A 12,028-nucleotide genomic window follows, 5' to 3' on the forward strand; every position below is an offset into this window, starting at 1 on the left:
CACGCAAAACACTTTACAGAAATTGTAGGAAACGTCCCCTCTTACAGTGCTACTGTACTGGATGCCATTAGGAGAGAGTGAATATGCATTTTATATTGAATGATCTTGGGGAAAGATAGCCACGTGTCACTACTACAGTAAAGCTGACATTAGCTCTAATCATTTATTTTGTCTCTTATTGCGTGTTTCAGAAACAAGATGGAGGACATGTCGTACCAGGAGAGACTGCAGGCCATCGCAGTGAGTTCAAACACTCTCCCAACCCAGGGCTGTTATGAAGAGAGAGCTATGCCTCTCCCGTGGACAGTTTGAGGCAGGAATAAGACCGCAGTACCCTGTTTGAGCACCGGGGTAGGGTGCTGGTGAACAGAGCTAAATGCTATGGAACCTGGATCTGTGTCTATTTCAGATACGCATCGATTGAAGTTATTGACTGCTGCTCTGCAAATAACGCAGAGCAGCAGAATAACTGCTAGTTTTTCTTAATGCACCATTTTGTGTAGAAACACATTTGATGTTTTATTAGAACTAATCCATAGTACTGAGGCTACACAATATTGATTGGTTATCTTCTCGCTACACCATTTTGGCCTACAGCTTACTGTACTCTGCCATATTCTTACATACACTCAAATACTCTGCTATTCTCTTCTACATTCCAGCTGCCATAGTCTCATACATTCTCATGCACTCTCACTCTCATTCAGGTGATTGGATTAGCCATCCGTCCATCATTCACGCATTAAAGATCACATAGTTCCTTATAGAATGGCAAGATGGATTCTAGCAACGCATTCTCTGCCTTGCAAGGTTTGTCTTGCACAGCAGTACAATGAAAATAAGATTCTTGAATCCTGAATCTAAACTCTGCTAAATTGTCATAAATTCTCCTTTACTATGCTATACTCTACTATACTCAAATACACTCAGCAATAGTCTCCTATTCTTTGCTATACACCCATAAACTCTGCCTTATCTCTTATACTCTATAACTGCTATAGTCCCAGACACTCGTCTTTAGTCTACACTGCCCTATTATCTCCTGTATTCTGTACTCTACACTCTAATAATCTCTTGAGATATTCAATCAACTTCAGCTTGACCGAACTTAAACCCTAACCTTACACAGAAACCAACACACAGCGAGCAGCCCTGGGTTGGCTGGTCTGGCCAATGAGCATCAAGCTGGCTAATGGGTCTGAGCCCAACCCGCGATCACCTCTGACCTTCAGGTCAAGTCCCCCTGGAGGTGACCTTGTTTAGAGGAAGATACAGTGAGGGGCTTACAGTACCCTGCTCACTGAGTTTTCCATTGTGTGCCAAACATCCATCTCTCTCTCTCTCTCTCTCTCTCGTTCACTCTCTCTCGCTCTCTCTCTCTCTCTGCTTTATTTGTATTACCATTGTTCCCTCTTCCCCTCATTCCCCCTTAACTATGACTATCAATCCTCCCCTGGTGTGCGCACTCACACAAACACACTCTCTCTCTCGCTCATGTTATCTCGCAATTGCTGTCTATCTCTCTATCTCCCTCTCTATCTCTCTCTCCCCAGCTCTGTTTATCTCGCAATTACATACACACACACTCCCTCCCTCTCTCTCTCTCTCTCTCTCTCTCTGCTGACCTCATGTATGATGTGCTACTCTCACTGTGCCAGTAGGTGGGAGGGAGAGGGGTGGGAGGGAGAGGGGTGGGACCACCACTCTGGTTAATAGTGGGTGTAGCCCACCACTCTGAGGTCATCTAATTCCTCAAGGTCCACCCCCCTACACACACACACACACACACACACACACACACACACACACACACACACACACACACACACATGCACACACACAGCCTCACTCTTCTGAACCAGCACATACTGTACAGTGCCCTGGCCCCTGTTAGCCCCAGGCAGAGCTCTGGTAAACATCCACTACCTGCTAGCCTGCTAGCCCTCAGACTGATCCTAATACATGACAGGGAGCTAATGGTTTCTACTGGCTCCTCGTGACAATGTAAAAGGTAAGTGCTGGGAGAATGGGTGGAAGGTACCTTACTTTTACTATTTAGACTGTCATGAGCTGTATGTCTGTAAATGACATGGTTTGATGTTATAATGTGTACTTCCTGTATTGTACGTATGTATTCAAATGCTTGAAATGGTCTTTCATAAAGGAGCCTGCTTTCAGACAAATCATTAATGTTGTTGTTGAGTCTATTGGAGCGTGCAGCTCTGTGTGTGAGCTTGTCGTCGGGACAGAACCGGTTAAAACACTGTTCCGTTACACCACAGGGTGTTATGGAGGCTCGATTTACCATAAGTCAGGAATAGATACTGCTATATCACATGCGTGCACGGCCAGTGTCTGCGTGTCGTCTACCTCTGTCTGTTAACACGTAGTGCTGCGTTAAGATCAGGACGCTGTCACGTTGTCTCTGTACGGGGCAGCGAAGTGTTCTGGGCTGTACTGTAGTACACCTGCATCAGGGGAGACAGGTATCTCAGTGGATTTGTGGGAATTGCAGTGAAGAGGCAAGCCAGTCCACTGCCACTTTACTGAATACTATGAATTTAACTGATGTATTGAGTGACGATGTAATGGGACAACATCTCTCTCTGTCTCTGTATGGCTCTCTGGCTCTCTGGCTCTCTCTGGCTCTCTCTGGCTCTCTCTCTCTCTCTCTCTCTCTCTCTCTCTCTCTCTGGCTCTCTCTCTCTCTCTCTCTCTCTCTCTCTCTCTCTAAGGAGAGGCGTCGCCAGCAGGAAGAGGAGGAAAAAGTGAAGAGAGAGACGGAAGAAGAGAAGTGGAAGTTGGCCCAGAAACAGGTCCTCCATCAACATTGAGTTATTTATATGTGTGTGTGTGTGTGTGTGTGTGTGTGTGTGTGTTTGTGAGTGAATGAGAGAGTAGTACCGTATAATTTGCCAGGAAGGTGGGGTTCATTACATCAGACCTATGAGGGTGAAGCTACATTGTCTAAGCATCTTCCTGGCTTAAAAACATAAACACAGAGGGCAAATGTTCCTATATGAAAACAAATACATTAGTGATTTGTTTAAGGAAGATGACATTGTTTTTCCTCAATCCCCTGGTTTTGGTGTAAACCTCTTGGTCAGTTTGTCCCTTCCTAGGGCTGTACTTTGGTACGGACACCCCATACCTCAGAGAGCCTTTCCTAGCCGTCCGCCTCACCAGATGAGAGCATAGCTGGCCTATGCCTTAATCCCATTCTCTCGGCGGAATCATTTGCTCCAACGATCCAATCATTGGCCCTTATTATAACAGAGCCTGGAAGACGAGTGGTGTTCTGGTTGCTCTGTGTACATAGGCTAGTGCGTCCCAGTGTCAGGGCTGCCTGGTCCTATCCCTCAGCCCACTCAGCACATTCACGTGGACGGGAAACGTGACTCAGGCAGCAGCAGGAAGAAGACAATCACATTATGAGGTGGTTGATAACTGGGGTGAAAGTAATGGCTTGGCTGCGGTTTAGAAAGCAACGGCTTGGCTGGGGAGATGTGATGACGAATATGAAGATTGCTCTCTTTGTTGTTGTTTATACGACTGGTTAGCCTAACTCATCTTACTGGGCACAAGTGTTTAGGGCTACGGTAAGGGTTAGTAAGGAATAATGACCCATTATAATTCTTTGCTTAGTAGAAATGACGTTAGATTTAACTTTCTACCTCCTGCCTACCTCTCCTTCATTAATATCTCCTCCATTAATATCTCCTCCTTGACCTTCCTAAAAAAACCTCTCTAATGCACTTATTATATATATATATATATATATATACTTTTTTTTTTTTTTTTTACATCCTGGCACTTAACTTATACACTTAATGCATGCACTTATACATGTTTTGACGTCCTGGCACTTAATATATGCATTTAATGTATGCACTTATTGTGGGTTTGGACGTCCTGGTACTTAATGTACATGCTTAAAAATAGTTCTTTGCATCATGTAGCATCGTATCCTAGCTTCTTTTTTGTATACAGGGTATGGGTTAACCTAGTGATTGTGAGTGCCTGCCACACTTCTGACAAATGTACTTATTGTAAGACAGTTTGCAAAAAAGTGTCTGCTGCATGTCCTAAGTGGAAGCGTCTCAATGTACCTTTCAGATTCTGTTCTTTGTCACATTTGACACATCTGCCGCTGTGACGGGCAGAGGGTAAAACAAGTCATTTATAGATCCAGTCCTCATGTAAGAAATGTAAATGTCATGAACAATTTGTTTGTATGGCCCTTAATCACAGTTAGTCTCAAAGTGCTTTACAGGACCACATTAAATGACACCCCTAATTTTTGCTGAACCCTCAAAAGGACAGGGACACCTCCCCAAACCCAGAGGGAAGAAACCCGGGAAAACAACACATAAAGGCCCTGACACACCGACCAGATTATCGGTCGTCGGACAGTCTGGCGAGTTTGGTGCCCTGAGTCTGTTCGGTGTGTGCTGTGCGATCGGCCGTCGTTAAAGCCGTCGTTGATCTTTTCAAACCCGTCGGGGTTCTTTTCCGACGATTGCACATGTTGAATCGGCCATGACCAAATCCGTCTGACTGCCTTTTCTGCCAACGATCGGCAGTCGGAGTGATGTTTCAGGGCCACTAGAGAGATGCCTCCTTCCAACACTACCACCAACGACAAACTTCTCCGTCTGATAGAAATGACAGGATTATGCAAATTCTTTGTCAATCTAACGCTGAGCCGCGATAGGGTCGCGACCTTGTGAGCAGCCGGTTGTGGTTCCGGCGGCAGGGACAGAAAGCGGCCGGGTGACACCTTTCCTCTGTCACATGACAACCTCACACTAGATCCAAAATGGCAGCGCCCCGAGCCCCCCTCACTCTGTCAAGGAGTGCTAAGAAAGCAGCAAGCGTCCTGGAATCCAGTGTTACAAAAAATTGTGAACGTTATGGCAGAGACATGGCAATAACCAACAACACATTACCTTGTGAGTTCAAAGTTAGCTCCATATTTTAAATCTCTCTCTCTCTCTCTCTCTCTCTCTCTCTCTCTCCCCCTCTCTCTATCTCTCTCTCTCTAGAAAAAGTCCTTAAGAGATCAGTGGTTCAGTGATCCAGGTGATGCCCTCGAGGTACAGTCAGACTTGCCCCAGCTGCACAGGTGAGCCATCACACACACACACACACACACACACACACACACACACACACACACACACACACACACACACACACACACACACACACATATGTTTCCCTACATCCTCCATCACCCTCTCCCAGAAGGATCTGCAGGATGCTTTGGCCTGTGTGTAACAGCAGCACCCTCTGTTCATAATGGATTACAATCAAATGAATGTCTTAACCTGCTGTGTGTGTGTGTGTGTGTGTGTGTGTGTGTGTTCGTGTGTGTGTGTGTGTTTGTAAAAGTCAATCAACGGCTGAGAAAGGAGAACAGGAAGTCTGCATCGGAGGACCGAAGGACTCAGCTTCTGTGGTCAGTAAACACTCACACGACACACACGCGCGCGCGCGCACACACACACACACACACACACACACACACACACACACACACACACACACACACATTTATTCTCAAACATCCTCTCACACTCTACAGGTATGTTGTGTGGTAACAACAACCACATAAACATCATATGTACATGCTTAATACAAACACACGCAAAAACAACACACACACACACACCAGAGATGGAAATTAACTCTTTTGCCCACCAGCCACTGTGGCAGGTAGATTTAAAAATCTACCAGCCACTCATCATTTTTACCAGCCACTTTTTATACGCTATATATTTTTTTAAATATATGCGGACATTTTAAACAATATAATAGTAAAAATAGATAAGAAAAGTGTTTTTCATACACATCATTTATCCATCAGAAGTGATTTTTACTGTAAGTAGGTGCTACCAAGGAACTGAGTTGAAAATGTTACACTCTTACCGCATATGATAAACAATACACAGGTATCTGCCATGTTAAGTCATGTTTATTTCCAAGGTGTTAGATGACAAGTTTGGGGATAATTCATCTATACAAAGTATTTCCAATAAAAAACTAATTGACATATTAACAATAAAACAACATGGCTACACCATCATAAGTCAATAGGAACATTTGTTTTTTCAGTGCACTGGCCTTTTAATTTCTTAAATTCAACCAGATGTATAATGAAAGCTGCCCCTATAATGCAACAGATGTATCCTCTCGGTATAGGAAGACTCATACTCTGCCTATGCATTCGAAATTAAACATTTGAAAACAGACCATGAAGAAACAAGGACAAGAAACTATGACTTAATTAGTGCAAGACACATTGAAAAACGTCAGAATACATTAAACTATATATACAGGAACTCGTTAGCGTATCTGTTTGTGTACGTTCGCTATGCAGCCCTGCTATTGCGCATTCACAGACTGGCTTTTGTCAAAGGAATACCCGGTCAATGATGGATTTAATATGGACACAAACGACCAAACATTGGATCTTTGGATGAATTTATATGCACGTTACGGGATGAATTGATAAGCTCCTGAAAGGGCTACGATGGCACAGATGACAGCTGATTTGGAAGGGAACAACAGCAAAGTAAAGAACTCCGACTTTTTAACTGTTCAATTATTAATGTTGTTTTTGAACGAGTATTGGAATACTCGCTCGGAATATCCAACGAGTATTCGAAGCCTGTAAAATGGTATCCGGGACAGCCCTACGTCTTAGCACACACACTTGACATCTGTTTTGACCAGGCTGACAGAAAGCAGCTGTTTGCCAAACAAGTGAGCAGAGCTCTAAGGTTACCCAACATGCTAGTTTTTCGACCGCAACAAACTATTGCATTAGGCCTAATAGAAAATAAAAAATTAACTTACGTGCAGTGCCATTTGAAGTCTTCAAATGGCCTTCCCTTTTTAGAAATTGCGTGTGCATTTCGAAATAGTAGAGCCATTCTATCAAGCTGGGCTGTTTTGAGGCTAACGAGCGTCCTCATCGCTGTCGTGGTTTCGGGCACTGATTTTCCCTTGGCAATTTTTAAAACGTGAAGGTGACTTTTTGAGGACTCGTGGTCCTCCACGGCTTCCAATTTTAGGTTTTGTGTCCCACTCACAAAACTATTGGACCTGTGGCCATCCGAAGCATGTTTACGACAGAGAGCACAGAACATTGTCTGGCTCGTCCCGTCAAACACCAGCCGGTCACGGTGTTGCTCACTGTCCGATGTTCGCCATCTCTTATTAAAAATATCCCGAATGTTGATACCGGCATATTATCTCTATGGTTACCGGTATATTATACCGGATGTTGACAGTCGCAGTTCAGCAAAAGAGGCGTAGAAGAAGAATGGGGCCGGATGTTGACAGTAATGGTTGTGGAACTGTGCAGCGCCGTATGACGAATGTATTAAATATGCAAATTTGAACGGACCTGACTGGAAAGTATTACCCGACACAGTGGCGGGTGAAGTGACACAATTCACCCGCCACCATACAAATCCACCCGCAAATGGCGTGTGGCGGGTGTTAATTTCCATCCCTGACACACACACATCCACTTGCATACTCACACACTTAAATGTGTGTGTTTGCATGAGAGTGACTGTGTGTGTGTGTGTGTGTGTGTGTGTGTGTGTGTGTGTGTGTGTGTGTGTGTGTGTGTGTGTGTGTGTGTGCGTGCGTGCGTGTGTGCGTGTGTGTGAGAGAGAGAGAGAGAGAGAGCGAGAGGGAGTGTGTGTGTAGCACTGGGGTTGTGTTAAGGTTGCAGTTTGGTGATTTATATCAACATCATCAAGAAGGAACCGGAATACACAATGTCTGATGACTACTGCCAAATATGTGTCATTATCATTTTGGATCATATTCTTTCTTATGTGTTCCTAAACATGACTGCATATTTATTCTTCTCTCGGCTCTCCAGGTGAGTTCAGGAAAAGAAGTCTACATCCAAGGTAGGAGATGTTCCAGATTTAATGTTTGTTTGGTATTATTATCATTATTATGGTTATTATTATCCAGCCTGAAAAACACCGTATTCATTATATTTTGGAGATCACAATGCAAAACTCGGGGTGCTTTTATTTTCTGAAGGTGAAATTTGGGACATCCCAACTAAAAAATATGTGTAATGTATCGCCTGTGAAGCTCATAGATTTGTTTGGTGATGGCCTGAACCTTCATTATTTCATATCAAAAGGTATACTGTCAGTTTTTTGAGACTAGCTCCTACATTACAAATTACTCTGTCGTTTTCTTCAGGGACTGGAGGAAGTGACATCAGCGAAGACATGTCACAACAGATCTTCCACGAGGGTGGCCAAGATGGCCGATCAGGTGAGGACAGGGGCTGGGGACAACAGTACAGTCTAGTGATGCTGGACACAGCGATACAAATGTGATAAAAAAGCAGTGATACTGAGTCACTATAGCAACCAAGGATATAACATGATGCCCTCTCACTAACCCCTGGTCACCATGACACTTTCATTAGTTAAAGAGAGATATTTCAAGAGAGAGAAGAGAAGAAAGGTGAATAGATCAAGATTTTGAAACTCTGCTCCCTAAACTCGTTGCTTTTCTCTGCCGTTGAGAAGTTTGGATTCCCCGACAAATAAGGAAAGAGATATGAGCAGGGAGAGGTCCAAAATGTAACTGGTCTCACAAAGAGGCAGGCGCACCGTCCACCAGAACAGATAATCTAACAAAGCATTTCACTCCTTCGTAGCTGGTGGTTGGCAAAATCGAATAAAACACTCAAGTGATGGCTCTTAAATTGTGCCGACGGCACCTTTAAAGACGCGTGGCTTCAACACGCCACTGAGTGCCCTGACTTCAGAAGAGCTACGCCCTCTCGTCATCAGAGATTAAAATAACATCTTTGCTGTAAGGCTGCATTAGTTAAAAATATCCAATTAAAATGGCTGCACTTCCTGTGGGCAAGGTTGTATGAAGAACAGACGAACAGAAGCAGAGTTTGATTAAAGGGGGGTTGTGGGTAATTGAGAGCTGGAGAGGTCATGCAGGTCACGCCAGGCGGGTCAGACGTCCTTAGGAACGATGATGAGCACTCTCTTCCTCTTTGGTATCGGGGAGCATCTCTCGTGAATCACAAGATTTGTTTTGACCATTTCCGAGACAAATTGGGACGGAAAGGGTCTGAGCGGACTCTGAGAGCTCCTCAGCACCCCAGGGAGACCTAAATGAGTCACCCCTATAGAGGATCAGCAGTACGTCTTAAAGACAAGGGGCCGAGTGGATAGTGATGTTGTTTATCCTGTCGGCCCCCTGCCCCTCTTTCCCCTCATGACTCTTCTCGCTGATGAGAGTGTGTGTGTCTGTGTCTCTCTGTGTGTGTTTGTGTATGTTTGTGTATGTGTATGTGTTTCTATGTGTGAGTGTGTGTCCATTTTGCCTTATGTGAATGTGGGTGTGTGAGTGTTTGTGTGGGTGGACGTGTGCGTGTGCGTGTCCATGTTGCTGTGGCCCCTGGGAAGGACTTAAGGATTGTTCGGCCCCTGGAAGCCATCCGCCCTGTTATATTTAGCCTGCTGTGTTTGTTCGTGTTGGGATGTGTAGAATCCCCCCAGCCCCGCACCCCTGATAGCCTGCCTCCCTGCTGGGCCAGCTGTTATCACGCTGGGCTTCATAGCCGTTGATGAGCTGGCTGTGGAGCTGTTCGTGCTTGCCTGGGATGTTGAGATTAACTTTAGTCAAGTACACATGCACACATGCCCGTACCACACACACACACACACATGCACGTACCACACACATATACACATACACAAACACGTACACGCACACGCACACACACACACAAACACGCACACACACACACACACACACACACACACACACACACACACACACACCACAAATAGCCATTACAGATCCAATTGGACAGTGGACCAAAACATAAAACTTTCCAACCCTGGAGGTCTGCTCTCTGTCTGGACGGGAGGGGGGCCGGACACATATCCAAGAACAAATGGATGATTTGCTGGCAGATTAGTCTGCTGATATCTCAGTTCAATGTCTTGTGTGTCTTTTGTGGGGGGGGCATGAGGCTCAGGAGGTACGGCGGGTTAACTGGTCACTATAAGGTTGCTGGTTCGATCCCTGGCTCCTCCTAGCTGAGTGTCGAGGTGTCCCTGAGCGAGGCACCTCATCCTGACTGCTCCCGGCGAGCTGGCTGTCGCCCTGCGTGGTCGACAACGCCGTCGGTGTGTGAATGAGTGCATGAACGGGTGAATGTCAGGCGATATTGTAGAGCGCTTTGAGTGGCCACTGGTTGGAAAAGCGCTGTATAAATGCAGACTGTTTATAATTTACCATTGTGTTTGTGTGTGTGTTGTGTGTGTGTTGTGTGTGTGTGCGTCCCGCTGCAGTCCTGGGGATGGTGGCGGTGCAGGTGGAGGTGGACCCCCGGACGGGCGCCACTGTGGTCCGCTCCGTGGCGCCCATGTCGGCGCCGGCGGGTGCCGACATGGGCGACATGGGCGCCATGGCTACCACGGTGTTCGACGACGGCCGCAAGAGCGTGCACGCCATCGGCGGGGGCGGGGCCCAGCCCTCGGCGGAGGAGCTGGGCCGCATCCTGAGCGCCATCGACGGCGTGGGGATGACGGTTCTGCTCGACGATGTCGCTGTGACGACGAGCACGAGCACGGCGTCGGACACCAACGACGGAGAACGTTCCCGGGAGTCCCGGGCGGTCGTGGGGTCCGTGGACGCATCGCCGCGCGCCGTCGAGTTGAGGGGCGGATTAGGGGGCGGGGCCCGGGTTGGGGAGGCGGGAGCGGAGGAGGGAGGGGGCGTGGCCGTCACACGTGGCCTGGTGGAGTCCGCCATGACGGTGAGGGAGGCGGCCGGTCAGCCAATCGTCACGGACGGGACGCCGGGGGCGGGGCCGGACTACGAGACCCCGGTGGTCCTGACCTTCCTGGGCTACGCTGACTCCGACCAGCGGGAGGGGCCGGAGGGCGTGGCCGTGGGCCGCGACGACCGCGGGGGCGTGCTCACCGTGGAGCGAGTGGTCATCGACGCTGGAGACGAAGACGGCGATGAAGAGGCGAAAGAGGAGGTTCTAGAGCCCCCCGCGAACGGGGGTCCCACGGGGCCGGGCGGGGCCCCTGAGCGGGACGGAGCGTTCCAGGAGGTCCGGCTGGACGGGAGCGTGAAGCGGCCCCAGGCCAAGGGGGCGGAGCCTGACGAGGTGCCCTCTGACCCGGCCACACCCAAAGAGGGGAGCAAGGAGACAGAGGGGTCCTCCAAACCCAAGGCCTGTCAATGCTGCTCTGTTATGTAGCAAGGAGGGGGGGGAGAGAAGGAGAGGAAGAAATAAAGAAAGGAAACGAGAAAGTACCGCAAACCACTTCTGCCTCCTGTTGGACAAAACTGAGAACTACAACGAGAGAGAGTGAGGGAGGGAGGGAGAGGGAAGGAGGGAGGGAGAGAGAGAGAGAGAGAGAGAGAGAGAGAGAGAGAGAGAGAGAGAGAGAGAGAGAGAATTTGCCACAGATCATAGCATGTTATATGCTGTTTTATGTAACCTGATTAGTCTAAGAAATATCAAACAAACATTGCCATGGCTGCCTTTTACATTGTATTTGACAATAGATGACAATTTCATGACATTCATTTCCTTAAAACAAACAAAACATTAACATTGTGTTCATGTTAGCATTACACAACATGATTATAATTTCTCATTTAGTTCAATCTGCAGATGCAGATTGAACATATTGTGTATGAAATAGGTACAACGCCTTGCTGTGACCACAGAAGACATCATACTAAGATAAGAAAAAAGTTCGCTGGACAACAATTGTGTTTTGGTTTGTTCATCCAAGTGGAAAGCGGTGGACTACTACAACCACTACTCTATCCGCGTGGCCGAGAACAGACCACTTGTTTTGAGGAACGGTGACCGCTGAAGCGTATTTAATGTAAACCATGCCCGCCCCCTGCTGGAAGAAAAGTAGAACTACAATGACCGGTGCTCGCATACAGGCTTGAGCCAAGAGATCACACACGCATCACTCAC

At 47.0% G+C, this 12,028-nt stretch overlaps 1 protein-coding gene across 1 annotated transcript in view; it reads left to right on the plus strand.

The window, feature by feature from the left end:
* Positions 1-11,341, plus strand: part of LOC307083322 (uncharacterized protein) — a 12,093-nt gene extending 752 nt beyond the window's left edge. Inside the window, exons 2-8 of the mRNA XM_079747166.1 lie at positions 192-240; positions 2,736-2,816; positions 5,046-5,125; positions 5,395-5,461; positions 7,904-7,934; positions 8,242-8,316; positions 10,371-11,341. Coding sequence (XP_079603292.1) covers positions 199-240; positions 2,736-2,816; positions 5,046-5,125; positions 5,395-5,461; positions 7,904-7,934; positions 8,242-8,316; positions 10,371-11,290 — 1,296 coding nt within the window. The 5' untranslated portion in view covers positions 192-198 and the 3' untranslated portion in view covers positions 11,291-11,341. The remainder of the gene's footprint in view (positions 1-191; positions 241-2,735; positions 2,817-5,045; positions 5,126-5,394; positions 5,462-7,903; positions 7,935-8,241; positions 8,317-10,370) is intronic.
* Positions 11,342-12,028: the final 687 nt, after the last annotated feature.

Source organism: Pollachius pollachius, assembly GCF_949987615.1.
Source record: "Pollachius pollachius genome assembly, chromosome: 11".
Taxonomy (NCBI): domain Eukaryota; kingdom Metazoa; phylum Chordata; class Actinopteri; order Gadiformes; family Gadidae; genus Pollachius; species Pollachius pollachius.